The following is a 20,936-nucleotide window of genomic DNA, read 5'->3' on the forward strand; positions in this document are numbered from 1 at the left end:
TGTTACCCTCGAGGTTATCTATATAAAGAGCCTCTATGTAGCTTGTAAGGTGGATCATAGAAGCAATCTAAATAAGTTTCCTTTGTATCTCTCATAACTCTCGACTAAATCCTTCTTTCTCTCTTTAACCAAACCCAAACCTAAAAAGCATATCTTCAAAACTTGCCTAACTTGAAATCCTTCAACATTTTGAACAAATAATTTTTGATTCTTACTATTTGATGAATCATAACTCTCTTCTTCTGAATTAATTGCATTATGTATAGAAAATGTGGAATTGTTTAGGGCTTCTTATCTAGCGTATATAAATGACTTAGAAGAAGCTAATAGCGTGACTCACTAGTATTTTAAAAATATTCTTAAAAATAGATGGGGAATTCAACATAAGACCAAACTAGTTAATGGTTTTCATAGTAAGAGTTTAATTGTGTTTTGTGTAAGATTAAAAGTTCAAGATTGTATCAGTAAAACCGACATAGTTGAAGACCAAATCGGATATTAACTCCTAGGCATACAAAGATAGTTGAATACATACAAGTCATGCTAGTTGCATAAAATTGACCAATAAAGAAGGAACTCAAGCCTTGCACAATCATTTTTTTTTTTTTTTTTTTTTTTTTTGGAAGGAAGAGCTCAGCTCCAAATAGAAAAGCTAAACAAAAGACTAATATCCTCGAGTGTAAGGAGCCCCAGCCTTGCGCAGTCGTTAATAATTAGCGTTTTGACAAAAATTCTCATTGTACTGTGTAGGAAATCCCCATGGTAATACCCCATAGGTAAAGCAGTCCAAAATGATCAAACCTTGTTGAGAAACGAGATAAAAACAAAAAAGAGGAGAATATTTTCGCCATAGCAGCAATAGCTCTTAGTTCATGGCAACAAAAATACTCAACAGTAAAACCACATGTAAATCATAGATGCAATGTTGCAATTCTGAAAGCAACTAGCCTTATTGTTGTTTGATTTGTGGATTTTGATGAAAGAACATACAAAATCCAAATGTATAACATAGGGAAAACAAGAAAAGTCACTAAAGGCGATATACAAATAAGGATCTTTGAGAAGTGACTCAGCAACAACTAAAGTCGAGTACAGTGATGGAGTGAAGCGGTTTCCATCATCACTCTTTTGCTACAGCTGCATGCTCTTCGTTAAAATAATCATGCCTGAAGGATATAAAAAATTGCGAGGTAAACATACTAAGAAATATATAATAATATTCTGCACAATTTTAAGTAAGATAGATATATTCCCATTGTTCACTTGGGAATGGAGCTGAGCTAATAATTTTTCATCTTCAAAGGATGAAAATCCACTTGACTTAAGTTGGCAAGCAACTAAACAATATGAAATTAAGAAAATCTGATATACCTTATTTTTCGAGTAAGTTGGTAGATGCCGGTGCCTGCCATGGCCACATTTACACTAAATAGGTTCCAGTTCTTCTGCAATTCAGAATCAATGATTTGGAAAAGAAACCAAGAGGGTTCAGAATTATACTTCAGATACCAAAAGCTCTACACAAATCGTTAAAGATGAGTCCAAAAAGACAAAGAGAGTAGCTCTGAGGGTACTGATTCCACATACATAAAATACATAAAATGTATAGTAAAGGTAGGCAAAATGAAACTCCTTTTGTTTGCACACATGCAGCAGACAGACATAAGCACTTAACATGATTGAATAGTATACAAGAAGCAGGGAGGATATTATTAGTAGAAGGCAATACTTCGTTGTGCAAGAAACAGAACGCCATCCAAAAACAGTTGGGGAAAGGTTTCTATAGAAAGACTCATTGGTTCTAACACAACCATACTTTCAGAAATGGCCAATCGTTCTAGTAGATGATTAGTAAATCAGAATAATTAAGCCAAGGCAAAAAGGAGTGTTCATTATTTTATGTTCTCTAATATGTCAAGTTCCAGGTAAAGATCTTCTGGTCTTGTCTCCATTCCCACTCAAGAGAAGAAAAGAAAAAGATAAGTAACAGAAGATGAACAGATATGTCTAATATAGCATAAGCTTTACCTGAATTACTAGGATGGGAACACAGGTATTGATATAGTAATTAATATGCCTAAGGAATATGAATCAAGTATTTGAATTGAAACAACAAAACCTGCAATTTATATAATCACAGTACAAAACTAACCAAACATGGATGCTTGGTTGCTTACAGCAACTGATATTTCAGCTCTTAGCTGTAACTATACACTAGAGATTGTACAACATGAAGTACAAGGCATGCTATCAATCAGTACATTTCTTATTTTCTTTTTTTTAGTGGGCTAAAGAGGAATCATGTATTTTGGAAATTATTGCTATCAATTTCACAAAACTTGGAAGGTTTGCATAGTTAGCTTCTGTTTCTCATCTGCTTTTAGCTTTTACAGTTTTACACAATGTCTTGCTCCCTAAAATTTTGTATTTTAAAATTCATATAAAAATGATACAATTCTACATGAATGTTTTACAGATTATAAAGCCAGGAACTTACTGGTGTAATTACAGTGCTATAGCGTGACCAGATAACTCCAGTGGCAGTAACCGCTGCATGGATGATAAGAGCATTAAGCCAAATTACAATATCTACCTAAATGCAGTGAATAAGAATAACATTGCTGCTATTAGAAGCTCGCTGAAAGCTGTTTCGACGTTTAACCACATACCAAAATACCTAGACAAGGGTGATGGAGTTTGAGAGGATGCATAGATTACAGGGACATACCTATCTGCTGGGGATAGGAGAGCTTCTCTGGTGGTTTAGCAAAGTCAGCAATGTTAGCTATGCTAATACCCCACTTGAAGGTTGGTGCCCAGAAATGAACTAGAATAACAAAACAAAAGAATACAAATCAGTTATCTATCAGAATCTCGTCTAATTCCGATCCAGATTGTTCCTAATCTAATTCCGATCCCTCTCAGAATCTCGTCTTCGACCGATTCATTTTTACTATCTCCTTTTTTGCCTGATTTATTAACGCAATCACTGACTAATTTCTATTGCGTATCGATTCAACGAATTTCTAAAAGCAGAAAAATTTAAGAAAATGAAATACAAACCTAGAACGGATATAAGTATTCTAATCTAAAGAAGGAATTTTAAAGAAAGGCGAGAACTGACTGGTTTTAGGGCCAGCGGGGTGATTCCAGAGAGCTTGGAGCTTGGAGGTTGCCATGAATGATGGATGAAGAGGAAGAAGAAGAACTCGCCCACTGAGTGTATCTGCCTATAGCGGAGAGGCTGCGTTCAAAGAATGAGATTTTGTCAAAATTGACACCTAAACAGAAAACCGGCAAAATAAGCCCGTGCTTGAATACGATAGGCTTTTTTTTTAATAAATAAAAATAACTTAGTTCCTCTGTGTTTTTACTTTCTATATCATAAATTATTACGAGGTAAATCATATCAATTTAGATCAAATTATACACTTTTGTACATAAAAAATATAACATAAATTCAATCCGTTCAAGTGATACTTATCATTTACTAGACCAATTCATTGAGAGCATGATAAGCTGTTTAAATGATATTTTTCACCCACCAGACCATCGTATTGAATGCATGATAAGCTATTTTGTGAGTTAGTGCCATAGTGGGTTGGATGCAATTTTAGAGCATTTCTATCTTTTTTTTCTCTCTTTCTCCTTATTTTGTGGGCATAACTTTTTCCTTATCATAATTTAATATTTTTCTCTATTTTCTGTCTAATTTTTCTTCTCATTTTGAACCTTACTTGTATAGTCGTTTTCATTATCTATTACTTTATTCATTTTACAATAATTTTAACTTCAAAAGTATAATTATGATTTCATATTTTGATTTTAAAGCTACGATGGTACCTATGTAGATCTCGATTTATTCACTAATCAATTAACTTTTTAAATAAAATATATTCCTTTTTATTATTAGTCCCACATATTCACAAATCCCATGAATCACCCCAATCCCACAAATCCATCATTGTTGTTTGCATCTTCATCAATGAATGACTGCACAAGAAGCAAAATTTCTTCAAGCAAACCTGTGAGCGAGAAGCAAGCGAACTTGTGAACCTCCATCCTACAAAGTATGCTTTAGTTAAAGTAGTTATTATGTATATGTATGTGGGTGTGGGTTTGGTTTGCACATGATATTAATTTTGGGTTACATTGTTTTTGTAATTGCAAGTGTGTATGGTAGCTTTATGTATTCAATAATGGCGACAAGTTTTGGGTGTTTTTTTTTATGGCGACAAGTTTTGGGTGTTTTTTTTTTTTTTTGCTCTTCGTAGTACATATGACTTAAAGATGTAGTTCTTGGTTGACTTAGGCAGTGTTTGGTAAAAAATTGGCTTATAGGTTAATTTTGACTTATTTGACCAGTATTAATTGTTTGATTTAGTTAAAATATCAATAAAAATGTTTGGTTAATTAGCTTTTTGCAACTCCAAAAGGCTAAAATTCAAAAAGTTACTTTAAGTAACTTTTTCAATTAGCTTTTTAAGAAAAGAAATTATACCAAACAGCTATCAGCTAACAGCTAATTTACCAAACACTTTTCTACAATTATCTAATATTATCAACTATTTATACCCTTTAATTAACACAATCAGCTAACAGCAAACAGCTATCAGCAAACCGCTATCAACTAACAGTCATTTTACCAAACAGGACCTTAAAGTTTTGTGTGTTAGGGAAGAGAAGTGTAGTTCTGCTGTTGATGACGATATCAGAAAAGGAAGTAGATATATCTAAATGCAACAAGATTTGAACATACATAGTATGTACTTCAATTCCCAGAGTTGCAAGTAACAATGGTGTTTTTAGACTTGTATATTCCGACCATTTCATCAATAGTTGCGACACGGCATCGGTTCCCCGGTCGCATAATGTCTCCATAAACACCAATCTCAATGGTGTCAAGTTCTTTGTCACTGAAATTGATGGCGCAAGAATACCCTTTCAGTTGCGTTTTGTCAACCGCAACCTTGTCTGCTTTGAACCTATTGACCTTGGTCTGAAGAATTTGACAATTTTCCGGCACCGACTCGCCGCCTTTGGAGAAGGGGATAACATGGTCGTACTCGAAGCAGAGGCAACCTTGGCAGCTGTGAAAACGCTTGCCGACAATGTTTCCCGCGGCGTCTTTTCTCCACCTCCCGGGATCTCGACCGGGAACGGTTTCGGCCTTGGCCCAGCACATCTTTCTGGCCTCTAAGTCGAAGAATCTTGGTCGTCTCTCCTGCTTGGATTTGTTAGTACTAAAATTAGCTCGGATCTCTCCCGTGTCGGCAGCTTTAGACGACGAGGCTGCAATCACGGCGGCGGTTATCAGCTGCCGGCGGCTAATAGACGCTCGGACGATCGGCCTGTGAGAAAGCCTCCGGCGACCTGTGGAGGAAATTCGGAATTGATGGACAAGAATGGCGGCTTTGTTGTGTAAAAAGGGATTAGAGGAGTCTGTGAAGACTGTTAGTGGAGGAGAGGCCATTTTTAGCTATCCCCGTAGCGATAGAACTATCTATGGTCGGTCGTTTTTCCAATTAGGGTGCGGAACGGTTTGAGTCTCCGATCCAGGGGTACTTTGGTAAAAAGATAAGAATTCAAATCAAAATAAAAAATAGAAAATTTTACAAATTTCGTCTCTAAGTTATAGGGTAATTAATTGTAGAATTCGTCTCGAGGTGTTGGTCATACTCACTTTTCGTCCTTAAATTATCATTGACGTTGCACTTTTTGTCCCTTTACTAATAAAACAATAGAGACGCAATTTACAATTTTAGTATAACTTATAGACAAAAAGTGATTACTAGATATGTACATCTTTGTGTTAGGGTGTGTGCATACATATAATTAGAGATGACAATTCTACCTGCACCCAATGGGTTCCCCGCATCCCCGCCCTTATGGGTATTAAAATACCCGCACAATTTGGATAATAGGTGCAGGTATAGGAGAAATCTTATATACCCGCGCAGGTATGAGGCGGGTGCGGGGGAGGTATCCCCGCCCCGCACCCGCACTTATATATATTGTTATTAGTATTCATTTATCTATAAATTTATGTATATTTTATAATTAAAAATGCATAATGAATTAAACTTCTTAGTTTTTTTGTTAATGAAAATTGAATAGGAACAACACAAATAACATAATGAGTAAACACTTAGTACAATTTATACTACCAACACAATTTTAGTTCCAATTAAGGATTAACTTCATTGACTCTTATTAAATTTTAGAATTATGTTCAAACTTATAAAAAAAAATCCATGTGATAATTAGAATTACAGTATAAATTTTTTATTAGATTTAATTATAATATTAATAATTAGAGTTGCTGGTTGGGTATTACCCGCACGCGCAAAATCTCCGCGGGGTGGGTATGGGGTAGGAATTTCATTATCCGCGCGGGTGCGGGTTGGGAATGCGGGTGCGGGGGCAAAGTATATAACCTCGCACCCACCCCGCCACATTGCCATCCCTACATATAATGTGATTATTAGATATTTCTTTTTCATTTTTTTTGTAAGTCAAGATTTAGGCATCATCAAATTAAGCACGATGAAGTTCGATCTTAAGAATAATCGTATTTAGATAGATTTTGATGATGGTAAGTAATGTCACATAGTTAAGCACCTTAATTAGGTCGGACCCTCAAATTAACTTGTAATTTTCTACTCTTAATCTTTTTTTTTTGTAAAAACTAAAATCGGACTCAGTCCACATTAACATGCAATTCAAATAGGTCTAGCCAATATAGATATGAATGACAAAGACTTAACTTAGCAAACCTACACACGAAAGAAAAACATTCTAGTAGACCAGGAATCAATGAACTTCAATTTAACTAAGATACACTTCAAGTATCAAAAGAATTAGACGTTTAGCATACCAACTAACATAGACCTAACTAGCAGATAGGAAGACCTAGTATATAAGTTGAAGTCTACCGACAGAGTCACATATATATATAGACAACAAACAAACCTATAAAGAGTTTTGTGGCAAATCTTAGTGTAAAGGCCAATTGCAAGATAGTGAAGATCAAGGTGGCTTGTGGAATAATTGAAGACCCTTGTTTGAAAGACAATCAAAAGAGAAGAAGAAACAAATTAAACCAGCTTAGTGATCGAGCTTTATGAAAGGCTTAACATACACTTGTAACTTTTGTATCGAAGTAAAATTACATAGTGAATATAATTCTTCATTGGTGTGAAGGAGAAGAATGGTGTAGGGGGATCACACTATCCACCAAATCAGTATAAACTTTCTCTCTCTTTCTTTAATTATTTTATTTGCTTTGTTATTACTTGATCCATATATATATCACACACATGCACACAAACGATCAAACTCTTAAGCTACAAAAAAGTTTTCTTAAAAATATACAAGTAAAAGACTTCTATTGTATACAAATTTTCAAAACTTCAAAAATTTTCTTAAAGCATATTCAACCCCTATAGTCTAGACTCTAACTTGCTTGGGACTAACATAGTATGCTATGTTAGGATCAAGTACTTACCGATATGTTAAAAGTTATAGCTCGTAACGAAAATACAATTTTATTTCCTTATACCACCACCTTTTTTAGAGGAGAGAGCTGGACTAGGCCTTTCACCGGCTCCCGCCCAACAATCCCTCTAGCCATCGAATGCTGAACTTGACCCTTCAACGGCACCCACCCAACAATCCCTCTAATCATCGAGTGCTGAACATGATCATTCACCCATTTCACCGGCCTCTGCCCAACATGCTAGCTACCCCAAGCTAGGATTGCTTGAGAGCCCTACTAGTGTTGTGAAGCATCTGTAACAAAAGCTCACTCCAAGTGTCAATAGGCCCTGGTAAGCACCAATGTATGCAATCACTATAACCCTTCATCCATTTATTTCCCCAGAATTCCCCAGGGTGTCCATCCGGCCTCATTAACATAGCTCTAGTCACATCTATAATCCCAAACCTATTCCCTCTTTTTCCCCCATATCTTTTAGCCCTTTCAATCTCCTCAACTTGAATGTTCCTAAACTCCCAATCATCCCCCCCAACATTCACCTCTTCCTTAGCCAACCCTCTTGTCCTATTACAAAACCCTCCCTTGTTCCACGCCCCATGCTCAAACTGCGCCGGCGAAAACGTCCGCAAAAACACCACAACCCCATTGCGGTTTTCGTTCACATACTTGAGAGCAGCTCGGAACGCTCTCCGGATAGCAAAACCCGGGCCGACATCCTTCACGGTTGGATCGCCGCAATAGACACAACCTATGAGATTGCCACCCTCGTACAGGTAGTTTGGTCGGAGGAACCAATGGGCGTCGGAGAAAATGGCGTAGTCGATAATGGGTAGCTTTTGGGTCCAGTTGGAATCCAGTTGATCTAGGTGCAAATGGAAACCACCTGTGAAGGAGCCATTGATGAGCCTGTGGGTGGCTTGGACAAGGAATTCTGAGCGGAGGACCATGAGGGTGAAGTTGTGGTGGGGAAAATGCCAGCTTCTGAATTTGTCCTCGGCATCCTCGTATACATTTCTTGGTGTTTCTTCCTGCAACATTTATTTAAAAATGAATATTTGTCCATAGTCAACAATATTATTTGCTGAAAAAGTTGTTTTTATGGCATATGCACTGTGAAGAGTATTAGTTAAGAAGAAGTAATGCAATTATTATTGATTCTATGCATAGACTTTTTCAGTTATACGAACAGTGCAGTAATAAATGCAACTCTATAATTAACAGATATAGAGACTAGTACAAATCAATTAAAAATGGTCAAATAAGCCCTCAAATTTTATATGAAAAGTCAAATCAGGTGCCTAAATTTTTTATAGTTACAATTAAATACATTAACATTTTATTTTAGTGCAATGAAATCTAAAAATAGGTTAGTGACATGTGATATTAGGTCACAAGGGTTCCGACATTATTTCTGCAAAAAAATTGACCATTGACGCCTAGAGGCGACCAGTTGACCAAAACTGGTCACCTAATTTCTAGAGAGAGGCGACGTCACCTCCTCTCGGAAGGCGAACAAAAAATGGTTGTCTCCTCCGGAGAGGCGACAAGAAAATGGTCGCCTTCTTGGAGCAAACGACCAAAAAATGGTCGCCTTCCTAGAGAAGGCGATCGGATCTGGTCGCCTCCTCCGGAGATGGCGACCGACGACGATCGATTTTTTTGTCAGAAATGGTGCCAGAACCCTTGTAGTAACTTGTTTTTTGGCTTCTTGCAATAAAATAAAATATTAATGAGTTTAATTACAACTTTAAAAAGTTCACCTAATAATTGACTTTTTAATAAAGTTTAAGGACTTTTTCCCTATTGTGAACTCTCAATTCAAGTGGGTTTGTCTTGTTTGCAGTTTTAGAAGGGTGTCGGTCTATCTCTCCCATATATATATATATATATATATATATATATATGTGTGTGTGTGTGTGGATTAGAAGGATGGTAGCAAATTAATTAAAGAAGCTAATTAAGAGAGGCTGACCATAGACAGAAGGCATAGAAGCGATTCCATATGATTCCGAGCAAGTGAATCACCAATGAAAGCCATTGTTTTTCCTCGAACAATGCTCAAAAACGCTTTGGGGTTGAACCGAGGAAGCTCACATCCTTCTGGTTTCCATCTCCAGTAAACAAAATCTCTATCCTTCCTTCCATGATAGAAGCAATTTTTGGACAAAGGGATTGTTGGGCAGCTCAAATTTGAATATAGAGGACCCTCCTTGTCCTCAACCCACCCACCATCAAACAAGTCACAGCTTTCATTATCTACCGCATATAACCATTTAACAACCAACGCAGAAAAAACATTAAAAACTAGAAGAAATTAAAATAACCAGTACAATATAAGATAATGGCCCTGCTTGGTAAAATATTAGCCTATAAACTAATTTTGACTTATTTAACCACTATTAATTGTTTAACTTGGGTAAAAATTCAACTCTAAAATGCTAAAATTAAAAAAGATGCTCAAAGCAGTTTTTTCAATTAGTTTTTTGAAAAAAGAAATTATAACAAACATCTAACAACTAATTTACCAAACACCTTCCTACTATCAGAATGTTATCAACTAGTTATACCCTCTAATTGATCTAATCACCCAACTATCAGCTAACAACTATTTATCAAACATGACCAATGTGGTGAGTGGAAGCTAGTAAAGGCCAAATCTAGCACATGATGGTTGAGGGTTATTGGGCGGGAAGGCCAGTAAAGGACTTAAAAAGACTGGTCCAACACCCAGGATTTTGAAAATATATAACGTTATAAGAAAATAAAATTGTACATTCGCAAAAACTAAAAAGTGCTTAGGAATATGAACACGTAATTATATTACTCACCTGTTTGAAGGTGTTGAAAATAGGCATTTGCGGGATTGTCGGCATTATCCTGGATGGGCGTGAATTTGTGCGGAGTTGAAGAAGAAAAGATGTAAAAGGAGAAAATAAGAGAAAAAAAGAGCGAATAGAACCACAGAAAACCCGTGCTTCCCAGGCCGAAAAGTTTCTCGGTCTTAACGAGGCAGTTGTGGAGATTTTTGGTGGTCTGAGATGCATCCATCTCTCCAGACAAGCAGAGCTCAGTCTCGATGAAAGAAAAATGAAGAAGATTAAAAACTAAGGTGTTTGGGGAATGGAGACAATAACAGCTGGAGGAAGGTCGTCACTCGTTAGGACAGTGGGCAGACTCTGCTGCCGCATGCAGAGAAGGCCAAGCTGGTAATTTTAATTTGGTGGTGTTGGGTGGAGGCCCGTAAATGGTCAAATCCAGTATTAGTCAGGAGAAATTGTTGAGTGAAGACCGATAAAGGTTCAAATTCAGTACCTTGACTCTAGAAAATGTTTGATGGTATAAGTAAATAAAGTTATTGCACATTCGTTACTTGGTCACTGGTTCAAATCCTAGCAAGAACAACCCTAAAGAGTTAAATCTAGCACTTGTCTATAGTTTTTGGCGTAATGGTAAGCGCTTGATTTTAACATTATTTTCAAAAAGCAAGGACCCTCAAGCCCCGTCACACTGAACATCTGGAAGGATATAAATCATGATAACTCAGTTGAACACAGATGCTAGATCTTTGCTTGCTGGGCAAAAGGAGTTTGTGAAACTCAATTTCGAGTCATTATTTTCAAACTTTACTCATGTAACTAACTGAGCTGTCCATGCCGGTCGCAGATCTTAACATGTGGCCATGATTGCATTGTGATTTGTACATCAAAATGGAAACACCAACAGGGTTGGACTCTTTATGGGTAATTACAACTCATGAGTCATGAACGGTATGAAACCAGGATAGAGTAATTGGTTATTTTAGCCGAGCAAATACCGACAAGCTAGGTCCGCAGATCTGGTCATACTGATTAGGTAAACCACCCAACCAACTAATACCAGTTCCACATGACCAGGCCAGCATCCAAACTAATAATGCGAAAGATAACCACATGCATGCATGATTGACCCTAAAATGATAAGTGGAGATCCCAGAAGTAAAACTCATATCATGTTTCATAATTTAATTAACCGACAAAAAAATTTAAGTAAAACTCTGTCTCATTTTATGTGTATGGTTCGGTTGACTGAAGTTATTTTTAATCTAATTTTTCATGATATTAAGTTTGATATTAGTATATAAAATTTATATATTTAGAAACTATACTAAAAGTGCTATTAAACACAAAAAATCAAATTTAAAAATAAGTAAAAAAAAATACTAAAGAAAATAAAAAAAAATTAATTAGTTTGACAAATCGTAAGCTAAGTGTGACAAATAAAATAGGACAGAGAAAGTATGTATATATATATAAAAGACTAGTGATGGCATAGGTCCAACCGTCCAACGGCCCAGTAGGTCCAATGGAGGCAAATTATGCTATAGAATCGTGTCCAACTTGCAAGAGGGACACGGTTCTAAAACTGTTCATAATTATGAATATATAGTTCAAAAATTATGAACATATAGTTCTATAATTATGAACATATAGTTCTATAATAATGAATATAAAGATTCAGTAATTGTGAATATGAAGTTCAAAAATTATGAATATATAGCTTTATAATTATGAATATATAGTTTAGTAATTATGAACATAGAGTTCTGTAATTGTGAATATAGAGTTCAATAATTATGAATATGAAATTTAAAAATTATGAATATGTAACTTTATAATTATGAACATATAGTTCAGTAATTATGAACATAAAACTGTATCCACCTTGCAAGGTGGACACGCACTACTGGAAATTATGGAATTTCCGACCACCTGAAAGTGATCTTAAATCAAGTTGATACCAAAAAGTGGTCGGAAATAGTAACAAAGGCTTTTCCGGATACTAAAAGTGGTCGGAACAAGACTTTTGACTTAATTTAAGATCACTTTCAGGTGGTCGGAAATTTCATAATTTCCAGTAGTGACGGTTCCACAGCATAACAATTCGTCTAATGGATGATGGCATGAATGATATATTAGCAATCTAGTCCACAGAATTAACTCGGTCAAAATACTCTTAGAAAATAATTTCTGACAATGTTCACAAATTAAATGAGTGTATTAGTTTTGTACTCAGATGGCAGGTAGTGACCTCTCCTATGTAGGAGGTTATGAGATTGAGCCTAAGTGAAGGCAATGTTGATTCTTTGTGTTTCATTATGAGCAGGTTTTATGATTGTCCAGTTGTCAACCTACCAGTGAACAGAAACGTTCGAACACAATGTTGTTTGCAAAAAGAAATTGTGAAATTTTGTATTGCTCTTGACTGAATAATATTGTGAACCCGTTACAACTTACAAGCCATTTTTGCAGGATATTTATACAATTCAGAGTAATTAAATCCCACAGCCACCAAGACTATATGATCTAATAGTATCCGAATTGGACTTCTATTTGGAAGATTGCGAGTTCGCCTCTCAGTGCACACGTTATTGATTCTTTCTCTGTTAGAGTAGGGAAGTCCCTAAAATCACTACCACTAACTAGGGATTGACTATGAATACAGTGACTCAAACAGAGGCTATGCACTAAATCACTACCACTAATTACGGATTGACTATGAATACAGTGACTCAAACAGAGGGGAAAAAAAAAGTAGACCAAGGACGACGAGTAGATTGCTCGTCTTCACGAAAAAAAAAGTAGAGGAAAAGCCAAAAATTGTATGTTTTCAAAACATTTGTATTTAATCACCAATTATTGGGGTTTTTGAATTTCTAGCTTCTCTAACAAGTTTTGAATCTTTTATTTGGGAATAAGGGTCAAATAGGCCACCCAACTATACACCAAACTACAATTAAGCCATCCAACTCAAAAACAATGTTGGATCCCTAAACAACACAAAATAATGCAATTAGGTCCAAAATAACCTGTTTACCTGTAAGAGCAGGTTATCGATTTTAAAAATAATTTAAAATAAAATAATTAAAAAAAAAAAAAAAAAAAAAAACTAATCTACTGATTCGTCACCATGGCCAGAACCTACGTCTCCATGGCGCCATGGAGACGAAGGGGGAAACTCCATGGCGCCATGGAGACGAAGGGAGAAACTCCATGGCCGGAGAACACCAGCCATGGAGTTTCGTCTCCATGGCCGGAGAACACCAGCCATGGAGTTTCGTCTCCATGGCCGAGACCACCAGCCATGGAGTTTCGTCTCCACGGCGGAGACCACCGGCCATGGAGTTTCTCCCTTCGTTTCCATGGTTGGTTTTCTCCGGCCATGAAGTTTCTCCCTTCGTCTCCATGACTGGAGACGTAGGTTTCGGCCATGGAGACGAATCAGTAGATTAGTTTTGTTTTGTTTTTTTTTTTTTTTTTAAAAATTTTAATTAATTATTTTATTTTAAATTATTTTTAAAATTGGTAACCTGCTTTTTCAGGTAAACAAGTTATTTTAGACCTAATTGCATGATCTTGTGTTGTTCAGGGACCCAATTGTATTGTTTTTGAGTTCAATGACCTAATTGTAATTTAGTGTACAGTTGAGTAGCCTATTTGAACCTTATTCCCTTTTATTTGTTCCATCAACTAATGTAACCCTTCATATCTTTGACACGTAGATGATCTTAGCTCACCCTACCTTCCTATAAATACATACATTATTCATTTCACTTTTACTTTTTCACCTTTCTCATTTCTCTAATACTCTTCTCACTCTCCGCTGTAATTCCTCGCTCTTATTGCGTAAATAAGCTTCCGTGCTCGTCCTCCTACATACTCAAGCTCTTGGTTTCTCCTTTATTCCAATCTTACCTTCCATATTATACTTCTACATTCCTCACTACCCTCCAAGAAATATGTATACCTCCTCTCTCTACTGTCAGTACCTTCACTAGTCCTCCTCCCACTTTTCACTTTCACTTTGGCCATGTTTGGTAAAATGGCTGTTAGCTGTTACCTGATTGTGTTAATTAGAGTGTATAAATAGTTGATAACATTAGCTGATTGTAAAAAAGTGTTTGGTAAATTAGTTGTTAGCTGATAGTTGTTCGGTATAATTTCTTTTTTCAAAAAGTTAATTGAAAAAGTTGTTTGGAGTAGCTTTTTGAATTTTAGCCTTTTGAAGTTGCAAAAATCTAATTAACCAAACATTTATATTGATATTTTAACTAAATCAAACAATTAATAGTAGTCAAATAGGCCAAAATTGACCTATAAGCCAATTTTTTACCAAACAGGGCCTTTGTCACTTTTTCTCCAACACTCATCTCACTTCCCTCACTCTTATTGCGTAAATCACTTCAGTGCTCGTCCTCCTACACACTCAAGCTTCTGGTTTCTCCTTTTAATATTACATTCCATGTTATACTTCTACACTCCTTACTACCCTCCAAGAAATGTGTATACCTCCCATCTCTCTACTGTCACTACCTTTACGAGTTATCATTCCACCCCACCCCCTAATAGCCTTATCAACTGGAGTGGAGTTCCCTATGAGCAGGGGAGGTGGAACCATGAACTAGTTACACAATTTTTTGCTCCCAGGGATGTTGATTTAATTCTACAGACCCCAGTGAGCATTAAATTTAAGGATGATTGGTTTTGGAAGGGGGATATCAGGAGACTATATACGGTAAAAGATGGCTATAGATGCCTAGGGGAAATTCACACCCCCATGGTACATTTTGGAATAACCTCCAGGTCCCTCATAAATGGAGGATTTTCCTATGGAAAGCCTTCTCTAATATTTTGCCAACTATTACTAATTTGACTAGAAAAGTGTAGAGATCTCAAATATTTGCCCGGTTTCTGGTGCTTGTGAAGAGCATGTTATGCACATTTTATGTACTTGTGCTTATGCTAGACGTGTGTGGAATGTTTCACACCTCCATATCCCTAACGTTGATGATTATGATTTTATGCAATGGGTGGAAGTTTGGTTGGGAAGCTTAGCAACATCTACTGGATTTCTAAAAGAGCAGATTTGCGGAATACTCTACAAAATTTGGAGGGCTCGAAACATGGCTGTTTGGGAACTTGCGTTGCCGACTCCTTTGCATATATGCCACGCCTTCCAAAGTACTTGGGCTGCCTGGAACTCGAGCAACGCACGACGTCACACTGCCTCCCCTCCGCTGGCTGCTCCCTTGCCGCCTGCCTTCGCCGACCGCTCACATGCAGTACCTGTGGATGCGGTAGTCTGCAACACTGATGCCGGCTTCTATGGTTCAGATTACTCGCCAACTTATGGCTTCTACGTGCGCAGCATGGAAGGCGCTTTTGTTGCAGCGACCAATGGTCCTCTTTTATGTCCGTATGACCCTCTCCTAGCTGAAGCCATGGCGATACGAGAGGCCCTATCGTGGCTACAAGAACACAACTATCACAATGTTGAGATTTTTTCGGATTATGCGGTCCTTGTTTCTAGTTTTCGGGATGCCAGTTCTTTTCGTTTGTATCTTGGTGTTGTCTTAGATTCGTGTTTACGTTTAATTCGTTCTTTCGCTTCTTGTTCTATTAAGTTTGTACGCAGAGACACCAACTCGGTAGCTCATGCCTTAGCTAAACATGTAAGTGTGGTCGAAGCACGAACGGTCTGGAGGGATACTCTACCCTCTTTTATTGTTACTACCATGAATTAATGCAATCCGAAATTTTTGACTTTAAAAAAAAATAGAATATTATTCCACATCACTTTGTCAATGGATTATTTGTAGGGATGGGTTCAGCCTTATTATGTGCAAACTTGCTCCTATGTGACTAGTTCTGTATAAAGTTTAAAGTTGAGATCTTGGATAGCTCTATCTTCTCTCCTATATCTTATATACTCTAATATCACAATCACAATACTTAAAAAAATGGTTTATTCATGATAACCTGTTTTATCAATTTTGGAGGCACCATTTCACCAATATAATCTTAAGATAATCCATTCACACGGAAAATTATCCATTAATCCTAATTGATGAAAATATGGAACTTTAATTTAATTTAGCCACTTTCACCACTATGAATTAATTGCAATATGTATTTTTTGTCTTCCTTTCAAAAAAATAAAAAATATATATATTTTGTCTTGAAATTTAGAAAGCTATTGTAAAGGAGATACTCCAACAAAAAGTAATCAAATCAAATCAATAATAATGTGTTTTACAAGCCAAAAAAACAACTTTAATTTGTGGATGGGAATTGAAGTCAATCAATATATATAGGTCAATTAAGGTTGATGTTGAGAACGAAGCAGCTGAAGCAAAAGCTCATTCCAAGTATCAATTGGCCCTGGCAAGCACCAATGCAGGCAGTCATTATGACCCTTCATCCATTTATTTCCCCAGAACTCCCCAGGGTGTCCATCCGGCCTCATCATCATAGCTCGAGTCACATCCATGAGTTCAAACCTGTTCCCTCTTTTCTCCCCATCCCTTTTCGCTCTTTCAAACTCCTCAACCTGAATATTCCTATATTCCCAATCATCACCCCCCACTTTCACCTCTTCTCTACTCAACCCTCTCGTCCTATTACAAAACCCACCATTATGCCACGCCCCGTGCTCGAAATGGGACGGCGAAAACGTCCGCACGAACACCACAATGCCGCTTCGCCTCTCGTTCACGTACTTGAAAGCGGCTTTGAATGCTTTCCGGATGGCGAAGCCTGTGCTGAAGTCTTGCACGTTTGGTTCTCGGCAGAATATGCAGCCGGTGAGGTTGCCGGCCTCGTGGAGGTAGATGGGGCGGAGGAACCATTGGCCGTCGGAGAAAATGGCGAAGTCCACGTTTGATAGGTTTTGGGTCCAGTTTGGGTCTGGTTGGTCTAGGAGCAAGTGAAAACGGGTTTTGGAATACCCATTGCTCTTCACTTTCTGGGTGGGGCGGACGAGGAATACTGAGCGGTGAACCTTGAGGGTGAAGTTGTGATGGGGGAAATGCCATGCTGTGGTGAATTTTTCCTCCTCGTCCGGATCCTCGGATATACTTGTTGGACTTTCTTCCTGCACCATCATTACCAATCGTTAGTTGTGTGTGTCATACCATCAAATAGTGTACATTTAGTACACAAATAATGTATTTTTAGTATATGATGTCATTTCGAGTGATTTTTTTTAGTTTGCAACCGATTTAAACGATTTAGGATTATTTCGACGTCATCTTGAGTGAAATAACCCGGCCCATTAAAAAAACGGAACAATAACTAATTGTCGGCCCCGTTGTGACCTAGTCGGCGCCTAGACCGCCTAGAGCGTCTATGTGGCTGACCGCATAAATCACTGATTTCAATGATTTTCTATGCAGTCGGTCACCACCTAGCGCCTAGGCATGATTTTTACAACATTGTGTATGGTATATGTGGATGGCAATCGTTATGCTGTGGAATCGTGTCAAGGTAGACACGGTTCTATGTTCATAATTATAAAGCTATATATTCATAATTATTGAACTCTATATTCATAATTACATAACTATATGCTCATAATTATAAAGCTAAATATTCATAATTTTTGAACTTCATATTCACAATTATTGAATCTCTATATTCATAATTACAAAACTATATATTCATAATTATGTTCACAACTCTATGTTTATAATTATAGAACTGTATGTTCATAATTTTTAAACTATATATTCATAATTATGAACAATTTTGAAACTGTGTCCACCTTATATAGCATAATTTGCCATGTGGATGGAATAGTAGTGGTATTATTTAACTTGTGGATACATTGGAGTTGCTAACATGGATTTTTGCCTACCTATTGCATTAATGCGTTGGAGTAAGCTCTAAACATGCCCTATATATTGGTGAATTAAGCCCAACAAGATTTGGTATTTCATATATATAGAAAAACAAAGTAGAAGGATGTTAGGAAAGAGGAGATCCATCGATGAGATGGGCTAACTGACGGATATATTATATCCACGACCTGATCCAAAATAACAATGCGGATCCGGAGCACCACGTTGGAGCCCAAAAGTATCCGATCCACAGCACCTTGTAGGTATCTCGATCCGAGCCGAGTGACGTGTGCTCGGGTCGGGTAGCACGACCCTACCCGAGCTCGACCCATAGCGAGCTCGGGTAAGGGAGCTCGGCACCACCCGAGCTCGGGACCCGACCCGATCCGCCGGGGTCCCCGGTCAAAGGGCGATCTAACCGCTCCCTTTTTAGGGGGAGCGATTGGGGGGTTTGTTGCATATAAAAACCCCCCCACCTCACCTTGTTAGGACATCTACTTCCTATTCTATACACTTTGTCTTACCAAATTGTTGTAATAACCAATTCTACGGCATTTAATATAATATACGGTCTCACGGCCTTTACGACATCGTTCTATATGATTTATTTTTCGTATTACGTTCTTAATTGATTCGGGTCACCCCGAGTTAATTAAATCCATCACTAACCATGGACAAAAGGCACACAAGCGATTCCATTTGATTCCGAGCGATTGAATCACCAATGAAAGCCATTGTCTTTCCTCGAACAATGCTCAAAAACGCTTTGGAATCGAACCGAGGAAGTTGGCATTGTTCTGGCTTCCATCTCCAGTAAAGAAAATCTCTATCTTTCCTTCCATGAAAGAAGCAATTCCTTATCGTAGGGATGGTCGGACAGCTATAATTGGAATATAGAGGGCCGTCTTTGTCTGGAACCCAACGACCATCAAACAAGTCGCAGCTTTCATTATCTATAACAATTAAACAACAAATATATATATGTGCTTCAATAAATTGAGAAAATATATATGGACAGATACTACATTATAACAGAGTCAATAATACTAAAAAAAAATTAAAGTTAATAATTATTACTCACTGGTTTGAGCACGCTGAAAACAACCGTTTGTATTAGCGTGGAAGGCTGTGAATTTGAGCAGATTTGAAGAAGAAAATATGTAAACGGAGAAAATAAGAGATATAAATAGTGAATAGAAGCATAGAACACCCGTGTTTCCCAGCCCAAAATGTTTGTCCATTTCCCCCATCGAGCTCAAGAGAGAATGGAAAGAGCTAGAGTGAAGACCAGACTATATATTAAAAAACTAGTAACAAGTTAAGGGTGATGGAGGTGCCAATTTTGATTTGGAAGTCACATAATTACATATTATATTATATTGAAATGAAAACAAACAATAGACGGGGTTGATTCTGATTCTTCCTCCTTATTTACTACAAAATATCTTATACATGTACTGTATACCAAACTAGGATAGAGTAATTGATTATTATGCATGCATGGATGCAAAAGTGACTTGGTTCGCGGAATCAATGAATCAAAAAAATATCACCTAAGTAGAGAATAAGAAATGGAGTAAAAAATAGGAGTATGTATGATATGTCACATGATTGAATATTGTGTCAATTATTTTGAAATCAGAGTATATATTGTTAAGAGCAACAAATCAAGCGCGTAAGCCAAATAAGCAAAACTACTTATTGGATGGATGATAATTATTAATTAGTATCCTAAAAATATACTCTAGAATTAGCAAAAATGAAAGTTGTGTTGTAGTAATAATCATGGACTCATGTTCATTAAAATAGTATTGTTGGTTTACAAAAATAATATTAAAAGTTCATAAAAATGACAATAATATATTGATCAATATATAGTAGACAATCCTTATTGTATGATCGTGCAGCTTAATGCATTTACATATATTTAGTGGTGCATCTAATCCTAGTGTACCAAAAAGTAGGGTGAACATCGGCCGGTTACGGTTAATAACCGACCGATAACCGATGACATTTTTTAAATCTCCATAACCGATCAAAATCGACCGAACATACACTTTTAATCGACCGAAACCAACATAATCGGTTTCGGTCGGTTATTCGATTAACCGAATAACCGAGCATCCACAAGTAATATTATATATATATATATATATAAATAATAATAATAATAATAACAATAATAATAATAATAATAATAATAATAATAATAATAATAATAATAATAATAATAATAATAATAATAATAATAGTGTCGGTTATTCGGTGACTGCGGTTATTACACCTTCATAATCGATAAATAACCGAATAGCCGAATAGTCGATTTTTTTTTTTTTTTTGCCTTATAACAGATAATCGAAATTATCGGTCGGTTCGGTTATCGGTTTTGTCAGTTTTTCGGTAATTATGCTCACCCCTATCAAAAAGGACACTCATAGGTGCATCACATGATACTTATATAGGTGCACCACATATCACTCATAAATGCACCACACTCCCAACACTTAGTGCACCACCAAAGTATACATGATGCATGAAATTACCAATATGCTACCGTATTTTTTCATTAGTGCACCACAAACTAGCATTTTGTGATACACCATAATTCACTCAAAAGTGCACCATAGAGCACTCATCAGTGCATCACGTCCTAGCACTTAATGCACCATTAAAACATACATGGTACAGTGATTACCAAAATGTCACCCCCGTTTTTTTCATTGATGCACCATAGACTAGTATTTTGTAGTACATCACAGTTCACTCAAAAGTGCACCACATAGC

General features: G+C 36.8%; 5 protein-coding genes across 6 annotated transcripts; 1 reads left to right on the plus strand and 4 right to left on the minus strand.

Annotated features, from left to right (window-relative positions):
- Nucleotides 1-818: 818 nt before the first annotated feature.
- On the minus strand, nucleotides 819-3,298 carry LOC109158143 (mitochondrial pyruvate carrier 4). The gene is made up of 5 exons (XM_019305979.1): nucleotides 3,125-3,298; nucleotides 2,729-2,827; nucleotides 2,498-2,550; nucleotides 1,372-1,445; nucleotides 819-1,166 (listed from the first exon to the last, which is right to left on the minus strand). Exons 1-5 carry the CDS (start codon nucleotides 3,177-3,179, stop codon nucleotides 1,121-1,123), a joined length of 327 nt encoding a protein of 108 aa, XP_019161524.1. The 5' UTR covers nucleotides 3,180-3,298; the 3' UTR covers nucleotides 819-1,120.
- LOC109158134 (protein ALTERED XYLOGLUCAN 4-like) lies at nucleotides 1,452-10,684 on the minus strand. Of its 2 annotated transcripts, XM_019305967.1 has the most exons (4): nucleotides 10,327-10,684; nucleotides 9,471-9,754; nucleotides 7,747-8,526; nucleotides 1,452-1,996 (listed from the first exon to the last, which is right to left on the minus strand). In XM_019305967.1, exons 1-3 carry the CDS (start codon nucleotides 10,544-10,546, stop codon nucleotides 7,753-7,755), a joined length of 1,278 nt encoding a protein of 425 aa, XP_019161512.1. In that variant the 5' UTR covers nucleotides 10,547-10,684; the 3' UTR covers nucleotides 1,452-1,996; nucleotides 7,747-7,752. The 2 variants fall into 2 exon arrangements, with proteins under 2 accessions (XP_019161512.1, XP_019161511.1); XM_019305966.1 differs by lacking the exon at nucleotides 1,452-1,996 and having other exon boundaries at nucleotides 7,363-8,526.
- LOC109158141 lies at nucleotides 4,741-5,577 on the minus strand. Its single transcript, XM_019305974.1, has one exon. It carries the CDS (start codon nucleotides 5,471-5,473, stop codon nucleotides 4,772-4,774), a length of 702 nt encoding a protein of 233 aa, XP_019161519.1. The 5' UTR covers nucleotides 5,474-5,577; the 3' UTR covers nucleotides 4,741-4,771.
- A 4,753-nt stretch (nucleotides 10,685-15,437) lies between the features above and the next one.
- On the plus strand, nucleotides 15,438-16,058 carry LOC109158091. The gene has a single exon (XM_019305912.1). It carries the CDS (start codon nucleotides 15,438-15,440, stop codon nucleotides 16,056-16,058), a length of 621 nt encoding a protein of 206 aa, XP_019161457.1.
- Nucleotides 16,059-16,633: 575 nt separating this feature from the next.
- Nucleotides 16,634-19,402, minus strand: LOC109158092 (protein ALTERED XYLOGLUCAN 4-like). Its single transcript, XM_019305913.1, has 3 exons — nucleotides 19,258-19,402; nucleotides 18,822-19,138; nucleotides 16,634-17,407 (listed from the first exon to the last, which is right to left on the minus strand). The coding sequence occupies exons 1-3, from the start codon at nucleotides 19,400-19,402 to the stop codon at nucleotides 16,634-16,636; spliced, it is 1,236 nt and encodes a 411-aa protein (XP_019161458.1).
- Nucleotides 19,403-20,936: the final 1,534 nt, after the last annotated feature.

The sequence above is a fragment of the Ipomoea nil genome, unplaced genomic scaffold (genome assembly GCF_001879475.1).
Source record: "Ipomoea nil cultivar Tokyo-kokei standard unplaced genomic scaffold, Asagao_1.1 scaffold2805, whole genome shotgun sequence".
Classification (NCBI taxonomy): domain Eukaryota; kingdom Viridiplantae; phylum Streptophyta; class Magnoliopsida; order Solanales; family Convolvulaceae; genus Ipomoea; species Ipomoea nil.